At 42.7% G+C, this 25,677-nt stretch overlaps 1 protein-coding gene across 1 annotated transcript in view; it reads right to left on the bottom strand.

Annotated features, from left to right (window-relative positions):
- Positions 1 to 25,677, bottom strand: part of PRPF6 (pre-mRNA processing factor 6) — a gene marked incomplete in the record, with an annotated part of 1,570,595 nt that overhangs the window by 782,317 nt on the left and 762,601 nt on the right. The window contains 1 exon segment of the mRNA XM_044089883.1: positions 936 to 1,055. Coding sequence (XP_043945818.1) covers positions 936 to 1,055 — 120 coding nt within the window.

Here is a 25,677-nt window from a genome sequence, read left to right as displayed (position 1 = left end):
CAATCTTGTGTATGTACCTAATTTTGTCTGTGCTGGAGCTTTTCTCCCCAGGACTCCATTGAAAACGGGTTCTTTTTGGCCCAATGGACTATCCTGGTAAACCAACTGTAAATAAATAAATAAATAAATGAATAAATAAGTGATTTGGAGGTGATTGCAGGAGAGGAGCAGTACGTCAGTGACCAGACTTCAGACTTTTTTTGGCAGGGTTACAGAAACTTCAGACATGACATGCCAAGTGTGTGTTGAACTTAGGGGAGAATATGCTGAATAACTTGTAAATTTCATGGCTCCACATCATTCCCTTCTTCTTGGTCGGGCTTAGAACTTTTCAGCACCCTATCATACAAGCTTCAAGAGTTTTTGGCTAGGCTTGTAATGGTCTGCAGACTGACTGCCTAGTACTTACCTATGAACTTAAAGCTGATTATAACTGATAGCAATTATTACCTCTTCGATATTCAATTAAATACATTCTATGAACTTACTACAGATAGCTAAAGCTTCACATACATTCTCCCTCCATTAACTGCACTAGTACAGACTTGCAGCAGTTCACTGTTCCACAGGAAAAACAAATAAGCATATCTCATCAATTTATTTCTCCTTTCCCTCCACATATCAATGGTCTAGCAGCCATATTTTTCTGATGGACCAAAATTCAACTTCTTGCTTTTATGAAGATTACTACTTCAATTCTATTTCCTAATGAGCTATTATCCTTTCACTAGTGCAACTTTCTGCAGCCTTACATTTTAGGATAGTTGCACTTTTCTCAGCATTTATAATGCTTTGATCAGTAATGCACACCCATCATCCATCTTTCTCATTATCACTGAATCTTTACAGACATAACACAACACAGGCTTTGGCAGACAGTGTTTTAGACAATTTCAGTGCAGGACAGCATACAATTAAGTGTTTCATTTCCTTACCCTGGCAGTAGCGGCACTGCTTCTGGCTTTAGCCAACAATCTCCTTGCTCTCTCATATTCATTGTTTTCAGACTCCAGCTTTACAGCAGCTAACCAAATCTCTTCACTGTTTGGATTAGCCTGCAAAAATAAAATAAAGCCATTAACAGAACAAAAAAATAATCATCAGTCTTCTACATCCTGAGCAATACTGGCACATTTAGAAAACATGGAAAAACAAAAATATCTCATCTGGCATCACAGACACTACTTTAGGATCAAGACAGCATTTCAAATAAATTCTATTACATTTTACTAAACCTTTCATCCTGCATTCCATGTCATTCCATTCAGGACATTTTTATACCACTTCAAGTCAGTTTGTGCTCCATTCAGAGCTTTGGTTAACTTCCTGCATGAAAATACCCTGTTTCTGATGGGAACAGTCAGCCTGCATAACAAAGAGCATCTGAAAATTCAAGTCTCATCTCAGGCACCAAAAGCCATATTATTAGAGGAGGCCTAGATAGACTCCAGAGAGATGTGGTACATGTGCAGAGTAAGATGGGATTATGATGAAATAAAATATAGTTGAGTTACAAACTTACCATAAATGTAGCTGCTCAAGCAGCTTTATTAGTACAAGTCCTCCCTTATGGGATATCCTGCAAGAAGCCCTAACATATATGGCTTTACCCTGCCACAGAGCTTCAGCCAAAGTCCACCCATCAGAACAATGACAGTATAAAAGGTACACTATATGATGCCATCCTTATGATCTTTCCTGCACCATCCCACTAGCTAGGTATAAGGCACTGGCACCAACTTCCTAATGGGCTAGATAGAACAGTCCTGCATGTTCAACGTCCACATTGCAGGTAACAAGCATCCCTCTCCAGGAAGTAGAGTAGGGAAAAAAGAGAGGAGCCTGGTAAGAAGGTGCAAAAGGGACACTCAAGTAGATCACTGCTGTGGTAGCCTTAGCTGTATGGGTTATATCCTGCCTAGAATTTAACAGCAAATGGCCAACTACCAAAGTTTAAGAGAAGCTTCCACAGGCCCACATGGTTGACAGCTCAAGCACGGCTATAGAAAATTGGCAGTCGAGGTGCCAAGGCCTTCAGAGCTTTCATGCCAACTGGAAGAGGGATTAGCCTTGAAAGAGTTCAATGTTAATCCATGCCCTCACCCTTACAACAAAATTATTAAAAAATATATATATATAATAAATAAAGTGATGGAGGGTGGAAGTAGCTACTGAAGCAGTGATCTATTTAAACATCTGTTATTATTGTAAGTTTACTTACACAACTATACTATGTTCATCATTAGATCACTGCCACAGTAGCTGTCGATATATGGGTTTAATACCATATCTTCCAAGGTTTCGATGGAAGACTGACGGTCCAGAAAACCCTGGAGAATGGTCCTAGCAAAACCTGCTCTAGACCTGGAAAAATAATCTAGTTTGTAGTGCTTTGTAAAGGTATGCACAGAGGGGCCAAGTTACAGCTTCTAGCGTAGTCTATCCCTTTCCCAAAACCAGTCAGGAAGCCAGGCCCTTGTAGAGTGTATCTTGACCGTACATGGAATTGACTTGTTACAGTGGGAGTATCAAAAGGAAATAGCATGTGGTAATCATTTAGAAATTGCCTGTTTTGAAACAGGCTGTCCTTACTATTTACTTTCATAAGGAATGGAAAACTGATCAAAAAAAAAAAAGTGGCAAGTTGCACAAAAAGAGGAGTAGAAACTAGTGCACTGGGGGCAGTTGGTTCAAAATAGGGAAGAGAAGATGGGGAAAGTGAAGAGAAGAATAACTACACGAAGAACATGATTAGCCTGGCTTACAGCAGGAACAAAGCCAAGTGTTATTTAGGTGTTCCCTAAGCAGTAATTTGAAATGTGGAAGGGTTGCTTGTGCCGAGTATATTCTGTGGCTTAATGTTTCAGGCTTTTGCTATTATAGTGGAATATTTGAAGTCCCCATGACTATTATTTGATATAGTAACTTTTAGTAGTTTTTTGGAGGAACTTAGTGTTCTGCTATTGGAGTAAGGTTAAACAAGGTTACTAAAGGCTGGGCAGTTGTCTGGGTGATACAGGGTGGAATGGGCTAGTGTTAATTGGTTAAAGGTTAGTAGGTTAGGTAGTTCCATCTAGTTTAGTTGGCATAGAGCTTTGCAGTGATGAGATCTTGATGGGTGGTTGAAAGTGAATCTGACTATTTTATTGTAACAGGATTCAAGTTTATTATTTTAACATTTTTCCATTTAAATACAGCATACATCACATACATTTTCTTTGCTACTATCATCAGTCCAACATTACATAAATTGCTCAATTCCTGCCTTCCTTTAAACCTCACTCCTCCTTTGCCTCCTGAACATTATTCTGCATGCATTGTTCCCACAATTTCCATTTACTTCAATGTAATCTGCTCATTCCCTTTTCTAGACACCCTTCTTGCAGTTATTTTATCCCATACATAACATTCAGTATCTGAAATACTGTTGGTGTAGACGGATTTTTTTTCTAGTAATTGCTTTTTTGGCAGACAACAGAATTTAACTTAATAAGGCCTTACTATATCTAGCCAACTAAGATCCTATATCCCAGCTCAAAAGAATTATTTCCTTACCTACAGCCATTTGCTCACTCAATTATTTCTGATAGAGTACTCTGTAGGGAATTTTTACAATCTGCAAATTCATTACACTCCCAAAACACGTTCCTTGTTACCTCTTCTCCATCACACCTCCAACATTTGTAATCTACCAGAGGACAAATTCTTTGAAGTCTGCTTGGGGTATAAAATACATATGCAACACTTCCAAGCAAAGATCCTAAACCTTTTGGACTTTGTTGCACACTTGACAGCCATACATATGTCTTCCAACTGTTTTCTTGTAAATTGCTTTCCCAGTCTCGCTTCCCAATCTTTTCTAACCTCCTCCGATTCTTATAATTATCATGCAATATTTTATATGTCCTACTAATTATCCCTTTTAAACAGCTGCATGTGCTCTAGATTCAGCTAAAAACTGCACCACGGCAGGTCTTTCAAATTCCCCTAGCCTATTATTTTGCCTCTACTCCAAGATCAAGCCCTGAGAGGGAAGGCAGTCTCTAGCCTGCAATCCAAATGTCATCTTGGCCTCATCCCACTCCATTACCTTCTCTGCTCGAGTTATTTGCTCCCAATTTCTTGGTTCATTTTCCAGGTGTTGCCAGTAAATTCTATCCCCCTCTTGCCTATTTTCAGTATATTGGCAGTCATTCCTATTGGCAAAATCTCCTTTCTCCATTCTCGTACTGGCTTAGTTCATAGAATCATTCTGCTACTTTATGAATATAACATTCTGTAGGGTTATTCTCCTTAAGGATCTGCATCCAACATCCCACTGTCTATTTCTTGACTGTCCCCATTGCTTCATCATCATCCCTTTCCACTTTGAATTATAACCTTTTGCCTGCATAATGTATATGATCCTTAACTATGTAGTTCAAAAATATCCTCAAATGAGGTAAACCTAAACCACCTTGTTCTATTGGAAGGATCAACTTATCCCACTTAACTCTTGCCCGCCTTCCTTCCCAGATAAAATCCTTTCAATTCTTTTATTAATTATTGCCCACAACTTTTCCTTAGGTTAATAAAAGTATGCCTGCCCCACCAGTAAAACTGAAGGGATTAAAACATTTTTTGACTGCTTGTTTCTTACTATCCATAATCATAAATAAGATGTTATGTACCTACCATAACGTTCCATGTTAGTTGTCGTCTTCTCGCCTTCTTTCTTGCTGGATGGGTTCGGAGCCAATCCTCGGCTCCGACTCAGCCAATACTAAAGCTCGAGAGCTAATTCCACCGGCTCGAGGCTCCCCTATATCCCACAATGCTAGGCGGTAACTACTCAGATCTCGTTGGATAGCTAGACCAAGCAATTCTAGTCTCCATAGCATGGAGAAGGGTAACCCACCTCTATATAAACCAGAGTGTAAGGTATCCCACACCTAACAAAAGGGAAAATAGAGGTGGTAGAATGTGTGGGAATGAAACTCTTCCAGAGGAAGATCACAAAATGAATTTCTATCGGTCTGTCCAGGCTTGGGGGAAGGAGGGTGGGACGCAAGAAAAAAGGCGAGAAGAAGAAGAAAAAAAAAAAAAAATTTTTATTCTGTATTATAATACTGCTCGTATTGCTGTGTGTTTTTGTTACACTAATTGCTTTTCTGTTGTTCTGTATTCTAATTAGTTACTAACTCCTGCTTAGTAGTTTTAGTTAAACTCTTGTATATATTTTTTCTTAAGTTTGTTACCATAGACTGTTACAGTGGAGCTTTTCTCCTCGGGCCTCTACTGAAAATGGACATGTATCCAGTTAGACTAGCCCAGTCAACAAATGTAAAATAAATAAATAAATAAATAAATAAAAGACAACTAACATGGAACATTATGGTAGGTACATAACTTCTTAATGTTAAGTTGGCTATCTCGCCTTCATTCTTGCTGGATGGGACCGCGTCCCTAGCACCTTAGCCCGGGTGGCCTATCGGAACAGACTCTTGAGAACAGTGGAACCAAAGTTGGCACGGTTGGCACGGTTTCTGGAGACCATGTCCAATTTGTAATGTGAAATGAAGGTATGAGGAGAAGCCCAAGTGGCTGCTGCACAAATGAATCTATTGGCAGCCTGTCCTGAAAAGCTACGGATGTAGCTAATGCCCTAGTTGAATGAGCTCTAGGTCTTGAAGGTAGTTTTTGATGCCTGATCTCATAGATGAAGGTAATTGTAGAGGTGAGCCATCTAGAAAGGGAAACTTTAGTAACTGGAAGGCCCAATTTCCCTTCCGCATATGATAGAAAAAGCTGATCAGATTTCCTGAATTGTTTAGTCCTGTCTAAATAATATCTAAGTTGGCGGTGAACATCCAGAAAATGTAGCTTTTGTTCCGACCTGTTGGAATAGTTAGGGAAAAAGACGGGGAGATCAATAGTTTGGTTTAGGTTTGTTTGAGAGGAAACCTTACGTAAAAAGGATGGATTAGTACGGAGGGATACCCTATCTTTGTGAAACACTAAGTAAGGAGGGCGACTGCACAGAACATGGAGTTCAGATACCCTTCTCGGTGAAGTTATGGCTACTAGAAAAAGTGTCTTCCATGAAAGCAACTTCAGAGAACATGAAGCCGCTGGTTCGAAAGGGGGAAGGATTAAGGATGCCAGAACCAAGTTCAAGTCCCATTGAGGCGGGGGATCTTTGATTGGAGGTTTGAGAAGAAAAACGCCCCTTAAAAAGGCTTTGCAGAGCTTGTGAGCCATGATGCTAGACTCCGAGACACCTACATGATTATTAGATATAGCAGCCAACTGAACTCTAATGGTACATGAAGAAGAGCCTTAGAGTTCTGCTAGAAAGTCTAGAACAGACTGTATAGGTGCAGTGAAGGGATCTATATTTTTTGACACTGCCCAAAAGGAGAAGCGTTTCCATTTGCTATTATAAATCTTCCGGGTAGAAGATTTATGAGAGGCTATCAAGATATCTCGGACCAAGCGAGATATTAAGGGAAGCCTGGCTAAGGTCGGAATTGGAGAAACCACACTGCGAGGTTGAGAGAATGAAGAGATTGGTGCAGCTGGCCCGATTGGTGGGTCAACAGATCTGGCACTGGGTCCAGATGCCAAGGCTGCTCCAAAAGGTAACGATGAAGGAACGGAAACCATATCTGTCAAGGCCAGTAAGGGGCAATGAGGATCATTGTCACTCTCAAGGCGATGGCTTTCTGAATTAGTTGAGTTATCAGTGGAAAAGGGGGAAAAGCATACAGAAGTCCCCGGGGCCAATTGTGGACTAGAGCGTCTCTGGTGGGATGGCCTGGTAACAGGAAGAGTGTGAAGAAGTTGTGACACTTGCTGTTTTGGGGAGTAGCAAAAAGATCGCAGCAAGGCTGGCCCCATCATTAGAACACTTCTTCCAGTACTGATTTCTTCACAGACCACTCGTGGGGCATGAGAATTGCCCTGCTCAACTTCTCTGCAATCACGTTGGACTTCCCGGGAATGTGTGTTGCTACCAGAAAACGCTGAGAAGAGATCGCCCATTGCCAAAGTCTGAGTGCCTCTCGACATAAGGGGTATGATCTGGTTCCGCCTTGTTTGTTGATGTACCACACTACGGACATGTTGTCCGTCTGAATTGCAATAGTCCCTTTGGGAAGAGAGTTGTGAAGGGCTTGCAACGCTAAAAGCACTGCTCTCATCTCTAAGACATTTATGTGCAAGTGGCACTCGAAAGGTTGCCACGTGCCCTGGACTGTCCTGCCCTGATAATGCCCCCCCACCCGATCAGGGAGGCGTCCGTTGTCAACGTGGTGACTGGGGGGGGGGGGGTTGAGTGAAGGGTCTTCCTTGGAGAACCTGAGGTGATGTGATCCACCAAGACAGTTGATTCTTGCATGATTGAGTTATCAATATGGTGTGGGACATCGGGAGCTGTTGGAAGGACCATTGAGTAAACAGCATCCATTGGAGGATCCTCATGTGGAAGCGAGCTAAGGGGAGAAGGGGGATAGCTGCTGCCATGAGTCCTAATACCTTCAAAACTAGTCTGGCTTTGACTTTGTTGCATTGTAAGAGAAGGTAAACTTGTTTGCAGATGTCTGACACTCTCTGCTCTGTAAGTCTGGCTGAAAGATTGAGTGCGTCTTATGTGGCGCCTATAAAGGTAATAGATTGACAAGGCGACAAGGCAGATTTTTCGAAATTTATTGAAAAGCCTAGAGCTTGGCAAGTTTGGATAGTGAAGTCTCTGGATAAAAGAAGTTGATGTCTGGTGGTGGCAGTAAGGAGCCAGTCGTCTAAATATGGAAATACCTGGAATCCTTGACGTCTCAAGTGAGCCACGACCACTGCCATGCATTTGGTAAACACTCTGGGGGGGGGGGGGGGGCTGTAGTGAGATCAAAGGGCAGGGCTCTGAACTGGTAGTGACTGTCTCCCAGCCTGAAGCGGAGAAATCTCCTGGAGCGTCTGTTCATCTTGATATGGTAGTACGCGTCCTGAAGATCTATCGAGCACATCCAATTGTCCTGACCCAAGAAGGGTAGCATGGACTGTAGCGTGACCATCCGGAATTTTGTTTTTCTGACATACTTGTTTAAGTTGCTGAGATCCAGTATGGGTCTCCAGTCCCCTGTTTTTTTTGGTACCAAAAAGAATTTGGAGTAGATTCCGGATCCTTGTTGGTCTGCTGGGACTGATTGGATAGCTCTTTTTGATAGCAGCTTTGAAATTTCTAGTGCTGCTTGTTCCCTTAGACTGGGTGGAACGTCTGGAAGGGATCCTCTGGGTTGGGATGGAATGTGAATAAAGGGAATTTTGTAACCCTCGGATATGATCGACTGTACCCATTTGTCTTGTTTAAGGGTAAGCCAGGCTTTTGGGTACAGGGATAATCTTCCCCCGACTGCCTCCGAAGGTGGACAGCTGGGCAGCTCCTCAGGGATGCTGAAAGGGTTTATCAGAGAAAGTTTCTCTGCTACCCTGGTTTTGCGGACCTCCTCTGCCTCTAGGGCGGCGTCTATTGTTATCCCCCCCTCTGCCTCTAGAGGGGAATCGACCTTGTGCGTCAGATGAGACTCCCTAGGTTTGTTTGCGGAACCACATTTTTCCTCCCCTCTGACCTTTGGGATAAGGCCTAGAAGGGGTAGAAAAACAGACTCCCACGGCAGAGAGAGTCTTATCTTCCACCTCGCACCTAGTCAATGTATCCTTCACCTGAGGGCCAAACAAGGATGATCCATCAAAGGGGGAATTGGTGAAGGACGCCTTGAAAGGGTCCGCAAAGTTGCACAGCTGCATCCAGGCGTGACATCGTAAGGCAACGCCTGTGCCTGCGGCTCTACTCGCCCCATCCGCAGCATATGAGATAAGCCGCATGGAGGAGTTAACAATGGAGTTCAGGTTTGCCAACTGGGAGTTCATTCTGTCTTGGAACCCCTCAGCTGTTGGATCCTTCACCTCTTCACTCATATCCTTGAGTAAATCTCTCTGGAGACGAGTGAAGTGACATAAGTAGTTCAGCGACCACATTGAAAAGGTCGCTGATGAGAACATCCGCTTACTGTACCTGTCCATGGTCCTAGATTCCTTATTAGGAGGATGGACAGGTACCGAAGGATCGGCTAACTCCTTCTTAGTGGCCGCGGCCACCACCATGGCATCGACGGGGACACCTTTAGATAAAAAATCTTTATCTCTAGGGGCAGTTATAATCTTATGCGGCCTCCTCGGGGTGGGTTCCACTGAATCAGGAGCCGTCCAGGCCTACCATGCCACCACTTCCATAAGGGGGTCAAAGGGAGGGGACACCCAGGAGGTAGAAGGGCGAGAGCCGAATGCCTAAAGGTACACTGACTCATCCTCTGAAGGGTTAAGGGCTGGCCAGTTCCCCCTCTGTTTCAGGATCTCAAGGATGTCAGCAAAGGAGACATCCTCAGAGGGGGATCGAGGGGAACCTTCAGATTCCTCTAAGTCAGTGTCAGAGGTGATAGACTCAGGGGAGTCAATGTGCTTCCTCTTGCACTGCCTCTTCCTAGGGGGTTCTCCTACCGGGTCAGGAGAGGCCTCGGAAGAGGAGGAAATTCCCAATGGGGAAACTTGAGGAGTTGGCTCTCTGCGGTCTGAAGCAAGGGGGTGGGTAGAAATCACCGCAGGCACTGATGATGGACAGGCTGACGGAGCCGACTGTGGGGCAGACACTGGTTCTAGCACGCTCCGCATGACCTCGAAGGCACCCCTATCGGGCAAGGCCGGAGGCCCCCGCTCCGAAGAGACCAGGACCCCCACCGGCACCGACAGGGACGGCTCCGATGCCGATGTCGGAGCCAAACTCACCAGCACCGAAGCACCGAGAGGGAGAGCGGGGTCGGACAAGGGTCCGATGCCACTCGCCCCCTCGGAGCCGACGAGGGAAGCTCGGTGCCGAGATCCCTCAAAGAGGATATCGGAGCAAACGACGGTGCCGAAAGGGAAGGTATCGGATCAAACACGCCGACAGTCATGGCTCCGATAAGCCCCAGCTCCGAGCTCAAAGGAGTCGGAGGAGGAACACAATGAGGGACAGAAATAGCCGCTGACTGATGAGTCGGGCTATGAAGCATTTGGGCCAGCTCCTCTGACTTGAGAAGTCTACTCACTACCCTTTGCAAATCGTGGTCAGATAGCCTGGAAGACCGTGAGGAATGCGATCCTCCGAAAGAAGAGGGGATCCTGGTGCCGAATGAACGGAGCCGATGGAGGGAGACCTAGATCTCTTTCTCAATGGTTGCTCCAATAAGAGTATCGGAGCCAACTGAGTCTTATCAGCCTCGGCTCCGGCTGGAGCAGAGGTAATAGCATGAGGCTTGGAAACATCGGCTCCAGCCGGAGCCAATGTCGAAGCAGTTTTGATGCTTCCAGAGGACGGCTCTGAAGCCGAAGCCGACTGTCTGGAAGTCTTAGAAGGCTTCCCCGACACAGACTGGGTCGGTGGGCCTTCAGGCTTTAATAAGCCACACAAAATCAATTTATTTTTGCGTTCCTGCAGAACTCTAGGGCTGAAACCATGGCACACAGCACATGAGTCCTGCAGGTGCAAAGGTCCCAGGCAATACACACAAGAAGTGTGACCGTCTGTCAGAGACATTTTCTGACAGCACGAGTCACACTTCTTGAAGTCTGAGACCTTGGAGTCCTTAGACATAGTAAAGGCCTAAGTAATAAAACACACACACACACACACACACACACACACACACAAACACACACACACACACACACACACACACACACACACACACACACACACACACACACACACACACACAGGCCTTTAAGAAAATATTAAATTCCAGTCACACTAAAGGACTAGGAGAAGGAGGGGAAGGGCCTAAGGCCTAAAGTTAAAGGGGAATAAAGGGAGGGATTATGGGCAAAAGAGGTGAATCAATTCAAGGAAAGGGATAATTAAAACTAAAAGTTATACTAAGAAAGTAATAGGGGTCTAAAGATTGTGAAAATAGAATAATTTTTCACTAACCTGCCAGAGCCGGTAGAAAAGCACCTCGTCAGCTAAGCGGCAAACGAGATCTGGGTAGTTACCGCCTAGCATTGTGGGATATAGGGGAGCCTCGAGCCGGTGGAATTAGCTCTCGAGCTTTAGTATTGGCCGAGTCGGAGCCGAGGATCGGCTCCGAACCCATCCAGCAAGAATGAAGGCGAGATAGACAACTTAACATTAACAGTTTCTACTTTCTGAATTTTTGTATTATCTTTTTAGTCTCTTCCTACATATCTTTATCTGTCGTAACAGAAGCCTTTTTAATCTATAATGCTAAATACTTCATCTTATCATGTCTCCATAAATATGGGTATTGCTCAGCCAATTTGTATGTGGGTATATCATTTATGGCTATAACCTTTGTTTTATCTTTATTGATTTTATATCCCGAAAGGACTAGAAACTGTCTCAGAATATTATAAACATGACCTTTTCCGGATTTATCAGATAAAAAATAATCATCTGCAAACAAAACTTTTATAATTACCATATTGATTTATATCCTTGAATTTTGGAGTCCCTTATTTTCGTTGTCCAATGTCTCTAAATATACAGCAAATAAAGGTGAAACAGGACACCCCTGCCTGGTTCCTCTGTTTAAACATAGCTTATCTGAGAGGAGCTCTCACACTAATTCTTGCCTCTGATCCTTCATATATCATTCTAATTAACATCATTTTTGTATCAGAGAATGTAAATGCTTCCAATGCCTTACTCAAAATCCTAGCTTACTCTGTCAAATGCTTTCTCTGCATCAAAATCCACCAAAAAAGAGGTATGTTCTTACATTGTGGTTCCCTCTAGAACATAATCATTCTATTAACGTCGTCAAATGTTTTCCTCCCCCTCCTCAACATCACAATGATCCATATCTATCAATTTTGCTGTTCTTTTAGCTAGTATAGACAAACATTTTATAATAGTGGATTAAAAATTAAATGGATCTATGTGAAGCGAGACATGATCGAGCTTGGTGATTATGTGCCTCGGGCAGGTATGAGCTTAGCACTAAGCAGCATACAACCTTCTCCAAGGATGATGCCACATTACAAACAAAAATGATTGATTCTAACAATCAACTTAGTGTCTGGTGTCAATCCAGGGGTACAGTATTTGACTGCCTGGGAATCCATGGTTGACAAACTACTATGCTTTGCCAAGGGTGATTGGCACTTATCCCGTCTAGGCTTTCAGACATCGGCAAAGACATTTTCTACCCCATAGTACCTTTTTTCCACCATGCCAAGTTTATCAACCTACCGACTTAACTGAACCTATGAAGGAATACCTGAAGGTGGTACTGCTCAATGCTAGAAGTCTTAAGAAAATCCACTCCTGTAAGCCTTCCTCTCCCTAGAGTGTAGTCAGCTGTGCAGTAACAGAAACACGGGTTTAAAGATGCTGACAGTACCCCCAACAGTGCAAGGTTACAAAGGCTTTTACAGCTTCAGACCAGCTACTGCACAGAAGGGAACTAAAGGTGGAGGAGACTCAGTATATATTAAAAATCATCTCATATCCAGACTAAAGTGTACGACCCACTGGAACTCATATATGTGCAACTCACCATAAACAAGGTGTCGTACCATATCCTTGCTACCTATAGGTTCCCCTCCATGTCCAACGAAACCCATACTAGTATCGCAATGTACTAGAGTCCCTTATCGTTCAACCCAACATGATATTCATGGGGGATCTCAACCACCCCTGCATAGTTTGGGAATCCTACACCACTTCTAATGCAAAAACCCAGCGATTCCTAAACTTTGTTAACAACAACATCCTGGAACAGTTGGTCCCTTCTCCTACCCAGGGCTATAAAAATCCTAGACCTTACACTCACAAACATGAGGGGTTGATGTTAGTCACCTAATGTTAATATCTTCGCTTGTCAGATCTGACCATAAAGCAGTATTACTTGAAATAAAAATTAAATCTGGGAATCAAGAGAAACCAAAAACCTTTAGGAACTATTCCAATGCTAACCTCTCTCTACTAAGCAATGCCATGGCTAGATTCCAAGTACCCTAAACCCAGTAATCACCACAGCATACATTGAGCTATTTACAAAGATCTCTATACAGCCATATTGATAGCTGTATAGACCAAGCTGTGCCCATTCGTATTAAAAATAAGACAAACTCAAAAGACAAGCCACTCTGGTGGAATCACAATATCAATTGGTACAAAAAAAATTCTTAGCCAAAGGTAGGAGGAGGAACAAAGCCAAACATACTACAAATCCACCTGACCAATCTAATCAGGCAGTTATGAGGGTTAATTAATACTTCAAAGGCTAAGTTTGAAAAAAAAAATAGCTTCCCAGGAAAAGGACAACCACAAAGCTTTCTACAGCTATGTCCGTAACCTCAGAGGAACTACACAACAAAAAGGAAAACGTAACAATAAATGACACTAAACAAGAGGCCAATGCCAACCTTTTGGCTGAGCAGTTCAGCTCAAACTTCTTTCCTCCACTCACCCAATATTCCAAAGGAAACACCATATAACACAACCCCCTTAACCATTACTAGGAAACAAGTCATCAATGCACTTTTCAAGGCCAAAAACACTGCATCGATGAGCCCCAATAACATCATGGGATGTTTAATAACTAGCATGAAGCATGACCTCTCTGGTCCACTTGAATCACATTTCAACTGGAGTCTTCAGTCACACAGCTTACATCAACCTGGCTGAGGCTTTTGATACAATACCCCACTCAGACATTACAGACAAGCTCACTGATTTAAGTATGAACTCTTTTATCCTCCGCAGGATAGCCAACTGGCTCACTGATAGGATCCAGTAGGTCAAAATGGGTAAGGCCACCTCAACCAAGAGACCAGTCAGCAGTAGAGCCACTAAGGGCTCAGAACTGGGTCCATTCTTTTTTGGCATCTATTTATCTGAAACAAAAGCAAACACTGAAGGTTTATGGCTGAATAAAATTGTAGATGATTGCAAGCTGGGGGTTATCATGGACTCCACCCTGCAGGCATTAGCATTCTTCAATGTCTAACTCTGCCTAACAAATGGTGCCAAAGCCATGGTCTTAAAACTCAATGCTAAAAAAAGTGCATAATTGTACCCTTGGGGAAGTCAACCATCCCAGCTAATTACCATATTGATAATACACCCCTAAGAGTTGACCCACTCAGGGATCTGGGTAAGCACACAGACAGCCACCTTACCTTTGACCACCATGTGGTTACAGTGGTGATTATGTTGTGCAGCTGGCATCTAGACCCAAAGAAGTCATTATCCCACTGTACGCTGTCCTTATCAGACCACAGTACAATGCTCCCTTTGGTACGTAACTGACTAGGCATATGCAGCAACTAGCGTGACCTCAGAGGTTCCTTACAAAAAAAAGAATACAAGGTGCATCAAACCTGCCTTATGCAGAGCCCCTTAAAGCCCGTTCCCTCTGCTCAGTCTGCTACAGATTGCTGAGGGGGTTGATCTATGCCTGGCTTACAAAGCATCCTCAAACCCCACACTTATGAATCTGCTACATATTCATAAGTCAAAGAGTACCAGAAATACAAGGTCTAGGGACCTGAATTTTGTCTACGACTTAAACAGAGATTGCCCCTCCTATGGAACAGGCTTCCCATCCATGTGAAGCTAGGTTTGTCTATTACCCAGTTTAAGTGCAACCTAGAACAGTGGATGGGGAATAGACTGCCAGGCCCAGTGTACATTTCCATGTCCCTTGTGGACAGAAGTAGCTTATAAATGCCTGGCTCTCAATGTCTTACTTGGAATCAGGACATCATTATTCTTTCTGGAAAACTTGGCTAGGCTTAGAAAGGCACCCCAGGTAGTTGGCTTAGTAACAGTCTATGAAGCTGGGTCTGAAGGGTCTTTGCCATCTTTAGGTAACACAGCCACAACAGCTTTCTCCAAAGATGCTGGTGCCCCCTCCTTTTAAAATAATGTTAAACAAAATCTTCCAGATCTTTATCACTTACTTCCCTACTAATTTCCAAATGTCCACAGGAATACCATCTGTTACTGGAGACTTTCCTGAAGATTGATTATTTACCTCTGTTTTTATCTCATCACCTCCTATCTTAACTGTTAGTTGCTCAACCTCATCCACCTCTAACCTTGGTACAATTAAATCTTCCATAAATATTTCCATTTCTACTTTATTTCCACATTTCACTGGTTTATACCAATATTTATAAAAGAATTCTGGAATATCTCTAAAATCTTGGGTTGGGAGGGTGGCCTAATGGTTAAGGTGTTTACCTTACAAACAAGGTACAGGGTTTGAATCTCACAGGGGATAATTGGCTAGGCTTAAAATGGCTCGCAAGGGCAGTTAGCCTAGTACTAACCTAAAAAAAAAAAAAAATCTCTACAGGATCTCTGGTTATTTTTCTTGTTATAGGTTCCTTAACTTTGGCAACAACCCTTTCAACATTCTGTTGTCCAAGTTGCTATGCAAAAAGTTTTTGTGCTCTAGAGTTGTTAAAAAATAGTTTAACTGTATCTTTCTAAACTCATGCACATTATTCAGATACTCCCTTATTTTCTATTTAGCACTCTGCATTTGCTCCTCATCTTGTAATGCGATATTCCCCTTGTTCTGCAATACTTTAAGCTTTGTCAGCCTCTCTAAGCAATTTCTATTACTTCTTAACCATATCGGTTTCTCTTTTATTTTGACCCTATTTTTAAATTCCATTTTTATTTTATCCCATTCACTAGCTATAACTTCTGAAGATATTTCTAGCTTCCCTAATAACCCTCAAATAATTTCTGCTACCCATTCCCTAAATTCCTATCTTTTAACAGATAGGTGGGAGAGCGCCAGTGTCTTATTTTTACTTAATTTCTATGCATTTGTATCTTAGTATAGATTTGTGCATGACGAGAAATAGTTACTGGATGTGTGCCAAAGATTTCAATTAAATGCACATGTTCCTGTGAAATATAATTTTTATCCAGTCTTGTCCAGTTATTGTATATTGGGGAATTTGTAAATTCTGTCAGAGATCCTACCACTGAATTCATATCTTCCATACCAAATATTTTCATAAATTTCTTCAAAAATCTACCATCATTTGTTATATCATCTCTTCTAGGCCCCCCTGATACAGCCTCACTGTTGCAAACCAAATTCCACTCCCCACTTATAGTATATTCCTTGCTGAAAGCTGATGATTTCTCCCAAAATTTTCTTAAGCTCCATAATAGCAGTTTTCTCTAAGATATAAATATATGCCACTGTAATACTCCCCCCTTGCCAACAGCCCTTTACTACCACAAACCTAACACTTTTGTCTCCCCCCCCCCCCCAGTCTATCACTACTGGAGCCCTTTTAGCAATTAGTACAATTACTCTCCTTTTCCTCTGTCCCTGATATTCTGCCGAACATCCATCCATTCTGAAATCCTCTTTGTAAAATTCACATGCTCAATTATTTCCAAATGTGTCTTCTGAAGCACTATTTGCACTACATATTTCTTAGTATACTTCAATACACTTTCCTTTTTGACTATACCTGTGAGGCCATTTACTTTCTAGGACAATATGGACAGCAGAGCCATCATGATAAAAAGCTAATGTTCTCCGCTACTATACATGACGGTTTTAAATGTGTATTTGCAGCTTTTGTGTAACATGTATATATTAATGTTTGGCAGGCTGATCTTTTGTACAACTGTTTCTTCTCATCTCCATTTCAACCCGTGTCACATTTTTCAAGACATTTTGTTTTAATGAAAACCCTCAAACAAAAAACTAAATACAAAACACCCTCACATCCCATATTAACTTGAACTAACACACAAAACTATGTACATCTTTAAAACATGAAATTTAACCCTCCGGGAGGAAACAATTGCCCCAAATTGATGGCTGCACCTACAGGCATTATCTAACCTAAAATAAGGTTACCCATGCTATAGTGCATGCTACAGCATATGCTCCCACTTACACCGATTGAAGTCTGTTCTTTTCTCATCTCTCTTCTCCTCCCAGATATAAAAACATATTGTATGTTTTCAGAAAACATTAACTTTTAGCCCTAAGAAATAAAGTGTACTAGCTATCTTTAAATAAAACTAAACTGTACACTGTATTAAGGCAGTTAAGAAGGTTACCTCTTATTCACTCCTCATAATTTCAGACAATGTTTTTATTCAACTGCTTGACATTGCACCTTTAACTTTTGTATTTCCCTCAGCAAAGACTACTCAGAATTCTTAAGATTAACTGTTTGCAGCTGCAGACAGCTGGCCTCCATGGAAATGTACACAGCAAAGAGTTTTTGTAAATTTCACTCAGAATAGAATGCATGGCTGCCTTTAGCTGCAGACATCTTGACTCCAGTGAACATTTGCCAGTAGAAAAACTTATCTCTGCAGTTGTACAAAGCTTAGCATTTTCATGGTTTGTCTAATTTTTTAAAACCTACATGCTTACAAAAACATCTGTTTACAGCTTAAGCCAAAAGTAGTGATCTAGACATTCACCCTAGTAAAATAAAACAGAAAATAGTCTAACTCTCTCTCTCTCTCTCTATATATATATATATATATATATATATATATATATATATATATATATATGGTTCTACCTGACTTGAAGATCGAAATCGAAGAAGACCGTGGCAGAACATCGACAATGCAGAAGACCGACACGACGGATGACAACACCAACGCCGAGGATGCCGCGGGGAAAGGCTGTGTGAGTATGCGGGTAGTGACGGACGTTAGGGTGCAGAGCAGGTAAGTGTGGAGATTGGTCTGTGGGATAGGGGTGGGTTAAGTGAGTTAGGGTTAGTAAGTGTGTTGATGTGACGGACAAGGTTAGGGTTTAGGTTTGGGTAGTGTGTGTGAGTGATTTTTTTGTTGTTGTGTTGTGTGTGGTTTGTGGAATGGGGATGTGTTTTGTTTTTAATTGTTATTGTGGTGTGTGCAGTGTATGGGGTTTCGTGTTTGTGTACCGTCGGTTATTTCGTTATGTGTGGTTTCGTGTTTATGGACTGTCGAATATGTGGTGTCGGTGATGTGGTTGTCGGTGTTGTGTGGTTTCGACTATGTCAGGTAGAACCATATATATATATATAACACAACATAAACACTGCACTTTTACCCCTCACCCCCCAGCAGCCCAAGATCACATCATATAAACATTAAAATTGTTTTGTAGTTTTTTTTCTCTTGTTATACAGTGAAACCTATACTTCTTACAACTAAAACAATACTTGTTTATTCTATTTTAACACACACAACAGTAACTGAAAATACCCCCCCCCACATTTAAAATATCCATGACTACACAAAACTATTTTACCGTATATAACATGCAATTTATATCATGTAATGTTTATACAAACACTAATAAGAATAAACATTGTTTTACTTATGTTTCCCAAGTTTATTGTCCTTCTAAATGTTAATGATAAACAAATACTTTATGTGAGAGAAACAGTTACACTATGAAATTGAAGGCAAGACTCATGTAAGGATAAAGTGAATGCCAAGCAGGTTGTCAGTGCGCACATGCACACACACACACACACACTAAATAAGGACACAACAGATAAACCCACATATGCGGAGGTACTCACCTGTAACTTAACAAAAGATCAGAGGCCTCCCAAACGAAAACCACTTAAACAACAATGCAAAAAACAAGCACAACAAACAAACACACACACACACACACACACACACACACACACACACACACACACACACACACACACACACACACACACACACACACACACACACACACACACACACACACACCAGTGTCTCAACAAATAAGCCCATAATACAACATCACAAACCTAATGCATTGGTCATGGTGACTCCATTGTGAGACACACAGATGTTCCCCTCACCAGGATGGATAAAGTCAGCAAAAGTTCCTTGTTTTTCAGTCATTGTTTATATTTCGCAAGTGGGATAAGATGCTTTACAGTCTTCCATTTATTCACTAATTTCAGAGTTGCTGGTTTTCTTCCTGTTCATCTCCATCTACCAACACCAGACTCTGGCTGAAGTCCAAGGTACTGCTAATTCTTCTAGTTAACTCATGTGATTTTTTTCTGTCTCTCAAGCATTTTCCTTTGGAACATTGGAAAAGGTTTCATTGGCAAAATATCTCTGTGAACCGTAGCATCAAAAAAATTGTGAACAGTCCCCTTCTGCTTGATGACTTATTTTCTATTTCCTCCTTAGCCTGTTCTATGTCAAAAATGACTTGCATCCTTCCAGGACGAAAAAAAAAATACATTTTGAAGAAAGCTGGATACAGCAGTTTGGATCTCACACACCTCTCTTTCAATATTCCCTGATTGTTGTGATAAATTTGCTTATCTTCTGCCTGATTTACAGTGAATAATCATTTTCTACAAACACTCTGCTGTCTCCAACTTCTAACACTTCACCCTTCTGCGACAATTTTGTCAGGATCAACTCTTTCTGCTGGCATGATTTTATCTTTGCTAATACAAGTCTTGGCCGTTTTCTCATGGCCAGGTTAGAAGCATACACTCAGTGAGCCCTTTCATTTAATGAAATCTACAGTGGAAAGTACAGTTTTGTACCTACCATAAATGTAGATGTCCGATAGGAATGCATCTGCAGTCCTTACAAATGGGTTGTCCTGTCGTCAGGCAGCCCTTCGGTCGGCCGGATTCCAAAGTCTGGGTCTGGCCTCAGCTGGTGTCGCACTTCACCCGACGTCACAGCTGCAGTTTTTCGGGTATAAAGGCATCAGCCGACGCCATTTTCCTCAGTGTTTCTTGCCCCAGATGCCAGGTGCCCTCTAGGAAGGCTAAATTTGGATAAATGCAAATGATTCCAAATAGTAGAGAGCAAATCAAAAATAAGCATGTATGTACATATATATATATATATACAAACAAATACACCATAATAGATTCCCCCAGCTAGCTACAAGATGGGCAAATACCCTAGGAGTACCACAGAGGGGAAGGAGGGTGGGTAATCCTGACTGCAGATGCATTCCTATCGGACATCTACATTTATGGTAGGTACAAAACTGTACTATGTCCTTCAAGGATGCATCTGCAGTCCTTACAAATGGGTAGAATACCATAGCCAAACTGGGGGAGGAGGAGAAATGAAATTATGGTGTAGTTAAGATCCCTTGCAAAACAGCAGTGGCAAAACCTGCTCGGGATCTAGAGTATAAAGGTAAATTATAATGCTTGGCAAATGTATGCACGGAGCTCCAAGTAGCAGCCTCTAAAATGTCTTTGGTAGCCACTCCTCAAGAAAAGCTGTGGTAGTGGCTGTAGCCCTTGTAGAGTGAGGCCTGATGTTTTCTGGAGTTTTCTTCCCATGGTAGGAGTAACAAAATCTAATGCAATTTCCTATCCACTTAGAGATTGTCTGTTTTGAAATTGCTTTTCCTTCCATTCCTGTTGCATATGCTACCAGTAGCTGGTCAGTTTTTCTATTGCTCTTGGTCCTGTCCAGGTAGTAGCGTAATTGTCTATGCACATCCAAGGTATGCAGCAGTCTTTCTCCCTGTTCTGTGGGTTGGGGAAGAATGTAGGTAGGTGGATAGCCTGATTCAAAGATACTTTGGAGACCACCTTAGGCATAAAAGTAGGATTTGTTCTCATGGACACTCTATCTTGATGGAAGATCAGGAAGGGCTGTACTGCCATTAATGCCTGTAGCTCAGATACCCTTCTTGCTGAAGTGATTGCCAGTAGGAAAGCAGTTTTCCATGATAAGTATTGTAATTCTGCTGTTGCTGCTGGTTCAAATGGAGGGAGTGTCAATTTTTCTAGTACAAAGTTCAAGTCCCATGCTGGCAATGGTGGCTTCCTAGGAGGTTTTACATTCTTAATTCCTCTCAGAAACTGCCTGAGCAGAGGATGTGAGAAGACTGGAGGATCCAAGTCGTATTCTGCTGAAATAGCTGATGCATGAATCTTAATGGAAGAATAGGACAGTCCTTTGTGGAAGAGCTCTGCCAAGTATTCCAGGATGTTGGCTATGTTTACCAGTGACACATTCTCTCCTTTTTCGGTACTCCAAATGGAATATCTCTTCCATTTTGCTGAATAATTTTTCCTTTTTCTTATGCAATGTTCCAGGCAGTTAGCTGCAGTGTTTTCAGGTTTGGATGCAGGGTGTTGTAGTTGTTCTGTGTTAACAGCAAGGGAACAAGGGGTAGGGTGCCATATTTGTTCCCGTGACATGCTCCTCAGTAATGGGTACCAATGTTGTCTTGGCCAGTCTGGAGCTATCAGGATGATCCTTGGACGGTCCTCTTTGATCTTCAATAGCATCTTGTGCATCAAAGGGAGTGGTGGGAATGCATATGCTGTCAGGTTTTTCCAACTGAAAGATAGGGAGTCCACCTTCCAAGCAAGTGGGTGGTACGTCCTTGTGCAGAATTTCTTTAGTTGGTGATTGCGTGGGGATGCATATAAGTCTATTTGTGGGGGTCCCCATTTTCTTGTAATGGTTTTGAAGATGTCCGGAAGCAGCATCCATTCGTGGGCATCCATGGTAGTCCTGCTTAGCATGTCTGCTAGAATGTTTTCCTTTCCAGGTACAAAAATTGCTTGTAACTGAACGTTGTAACTCAGGGCCACATTCCAGAGGTCCATTGCCATCCGGCATAGAGGGTACGAATGTGTGCCTCCCTGTTTGTTGATGTACCACATAACTGTGGTGTTGTCTGTCCTTATCAACAGTTGACCTTGTCGAAGAAATGGTCTGAATGTCTGAATTGCCAGTTTTACTGCCAGCATTTCCTTTTGATTTATGTGTAGGTGCAGCTGGTCTTGAGTCCATAAGCCTTGTATGCACTTGTCCAGCATGTGGGCCCCCCAACCGAGGTCTGAGGTGTCCGTGGTGATGGTTTGGCTTGGTTGAGTGTTGTGGAAGGGCAATCCTTTGTTTGATTGACAGGCCTGAGCCCACCATTGGAATTCTTGCTTCAGGCATGGAATTATTGGAATTTGGGTTTCTAGGCTGTGCTTGTGCTGAGACCATAAATTCCTTAGGTACCACTGTAACTTTCTCATATGCAGTCTGGCATGTGGAACCAATATTATGCAGGATGCCATGAAACCCAAGGCTTGCAGGACTTTTCTTGCTGTTAGATGGTTCTGCTTTGTTAATGCCAAGAAGTATAGAGGGAGTTGCTCCTGTTTTTCTACTGTTAGGAATGCCATTTGCTTCGATGTGTCCAGCTCTGCACCCAAGAAGGTTATCCTTTGGGATGGTATCAGCCTTGACTTGTTTATATTGACTGTGCATCCCAGGGCTTGTAGTAGGTAAATGACCCTTTTCAAGTCTTCTGCTAACTTGATTTTGTTGTCTGCTTGTATCAGGCAGTCGTCCAGGTAAGGGTAGATTTGGATTCCCTGGAGCCTGCAATGAGCAATTACTGATGCCAGGCATTTCGTGAACACTCTGGGCGCAGTAGATAAGCCAAAGGGCAATACTGAGAATTGATGATGCTCTGATCCTGCAAGAAATCTGAGGTATCTTCTGCAATTTGGTCGTATGGGGACGTGCAGGTATGCCTCCTTGAGATCTAGAGTTACCAGCCAAGACTCCTTGCCCAGCATGGGAAGAAGCTGCTGTAGGGTCAGCATTTTGAATTTTAGAACAATGATGAATGTGTTTAAAGCGGACAGGTCGAGAATAGGTCTCCATTTGCTTTCTTTTCTTGGTACCAGGAAGAGTCTGGAGTAAAATCCCTGTCCTTGCTCCATAGATGGTACCTTTTACACAGCTCTCATTTTTAATAATTGTGATATTTGTTTTAGAGCTTCTGCCTTTTGATTTGGAGGTAGGTTTGGCATTCCTCTCTTCCCTGGTAGAGTATGGAAGTGAAACCTGTAACCTTAGTCTATTGTCTGCAAAATCCACTTGTCTCTTGTGATGTAATGCCAGTTTACTGAAAATAAAGCTAGCTTCCCGCCCAAGGGTGCTTCTAGTTGTTCCTTGGTAGGCAGTGCTAGAGCCAAGTCACTGTGATTGTCCTGTAGCAGTGGTGGTGGCTGTGTCTGTGGCTGCACCTCGCTGGTTGTTACCCTGCCACTGGCGTCCCCTGTAGGCACCCCTGGATTGACTTCGGCCTCTTGAACGCCTATTCCTGCCTCTCTGGGCTCTGGAGGAGTCTGGAAAGGACCAATTCTTGGAGGGCCAATTCCTGCTAAACCTTGGAGGTTGGACCTGTAAGAAATCTTTCACTGTTTGGACAGATTTTGCCTTCTCTTCCAAATTCTTCAGCACCTGTTGTGCAGGAGAGCCAAACAAACTGATCTTGTCCATGGGAGCATCTAGTAATTTGGATTTCACATGGTCTGGTAAGGCCTGCTCTTTTAACCATGCATGCCTTCTGATAACTGTGCCAGTCATGGCTGATCTAAAGGAAGCCTCCAGTGCATCATAGCCACATTTTAAGGAATGGTTACTGACCTGCTGAATGTTATGTACCATTTCCTGAACAGATTTTTTTGTCTAATGGTTCATCTGAGGACAACTTTTTAGTTAACTGGTCTAGCATAAATTCTTGATACTGGATCATGTGGAATTGACAGTTCAATGCTCTAGCTGAAAGAGTAGCAGAAGTGTAAACTTTTTTACCCCATCTCTCTAAGGACCTGGATTCCCTTTCAGAGGGTAGGGGGTTTTTGGCAGAGGTAGTTGCTACAGCCTTAGGACCCTGGGAGATAGTCTCGGGATCTGCAAAAGGGGCCTTATACAAATGGTGATGAGTATCCGGAACCCTGTAGTACCTATCGGGCTTAGCAGGGGCCGGTGGAAGTGAATCAGGAGCAGTACAAGCATCATTAAATGCATCATCTACAACAACAGAGAGAACTGGAGGAATGGCTAAAGGCCTATGTTGTGGTAAATGCAGAAAGGTTCTAAGCCTCTTTCTAGAGTCTGAAAAATCCTGGCCCTGCCACTGAAATTGTTCCCTCATAGCATGCAAGGTTTCCCCAAAGGAAAATTCCTCAGGCGGAGGGGCAGAAGGGATGGACTCTTCAGCATCCGAGTCTTCATAAGGGGAGAAAGAAGCCTCTGGAGGGTTTGTATTATCTGAATCATCAGAGGAATCATCTGTAGAAACTGGTTCAGGGGGCTCTGCTCTAGGCCTCTTCTCTGGAGGTGGGTGAAAGGCCCTGTCTGTGTGAGACTGGGATCCCCGGATTAAAGAAATGAGATCCTCTGCTAGACTAAGCATTTGTGAACTAGAGCTAGGCCTGTGAGAGGGGGTCTTAGCAGGCACAGATTTAGTAGTTTTAGCTGCTTTAGCCCTGGCAAAAGCCTTAATGGACATGGATGCAGGTGGCCTAGCAGCTCCACGTGCAGGGGTGGAAATATCCAAGGGGATAGTGTCAGATAATTCCTGAGAAACTGCAAGAGCAGGAGGGATATCAGAGGCCAATTCCACGAGGTTGGAAGAGACCTCGGTAGGAGGTAAGTTTTCAGCTGAAGGAAGAACCGCTTGCTCGGTTTCAGCCGAAACCGAGACACTCGCGGTAGGCCTAACAGCGGTTTCGTCCGAAACCGCAGACCGCGAGTGTCGGTCCTTTTCCTTGCGCTTTTTTGATATTTGCGTAGTCGGAGGATCCGACGGCATAATGTAAGCAAAATCGGAGCCGAAAAACTCCTCAGCAAATTCCGACAGACGTCTAAGCGTCCGTCGGTTAAAAGAAGCACAGGCTAGACAAGCTGTTACGTCGTGGTCTGGGCCTAAACAAGGTAAGCAGTAAGAGTGGAAATTTTTATGAGGTATTTGTTTCCCACAAGTTAAACAGTTATTCACTTTTTCTGACATCGGCTGAGGCAAGAAAGAGTCCCCAACGGGGTACTTAGCTTTTTAGAAGTCTTCGGTAGTAGTAGAAGTATTCGGTAGTAGTAATCTCTGGTTCTGACCGACCGGCACTTGCGAACAGCTTCTGCTTCGGGCGCCACGCGGCAAGAAAGACTGAGGAAAATGGCGTCGGCTGATGCCTTTATACCCGAAAAACTGCAGCTGTGACGTCGGGTGAAGTGCGACACCAGCCGAGGCCAGACCCAGACTTTGGAATCCGGCCGACCGAAGGGCTGCCTGACGACAGGACAACCCATTTGTAAGGACTGCAGATGCATCCTTGAAGGACATCATCCATCCAGTTACTTACTTGTGCTTTCATAAAATTAATAGTTTGTTCCTTCCCATTTCTCTGGTTCAGCAGAAAATCTCACGTTTTCTTTGCATGCTCTTTTAACTCTATTTTATTTTTAACAGTTCTTCGTGAGAAACCTGATATTCAGCCAACTTTTTCTTCATGTCAGTATCAGTTTATCTGAATGGCTAGTAAAACCTTATTTTATTTTTCCAGACTTTTGTTGTTGAATTGATATATTTCTTCAATGTTCCACTTTTCTGAATCACATCTGAGTACCTTTGATTTATTTTTCCTTTAAATTATTGGAAGACATCTCTTAAAACAAAGCTAAAGCTTGAACTGCTCTTTTCTGAACAGCTGCAGAATCCTTCCCAGACAGTATTTTCTCTTAACCTTTTCTGGTTGATTTTCTTTCAGCTTTTCCAAATTTCTTCTTTGCTGGCATCCAAGCAGTGTATTTACTAGTCAGTAACTGAATTTTACCAAAAAAACATTTTCAATAGC

Source organism: Protopterus annectens, chromosome 12.part0, assembly GCF_019279795.1.
Source record: "Protopterus annectens isolate FY-2018-M chromosome 12.part0, PAN1.0, whole genome shotgun sequence".
In the NCBI taxonomy this organism is placed as follows: Eukaryota; Metazoa; Chordata; order Ceratodontiformes; family Protopteridae; genus Protopterus; species Protopterus annectens.
The sequence above is the reverse complement of the archived record's forward strand: the minus strand, read 5'-3'. Positions and strand labels throughout refer to the sequence as shown.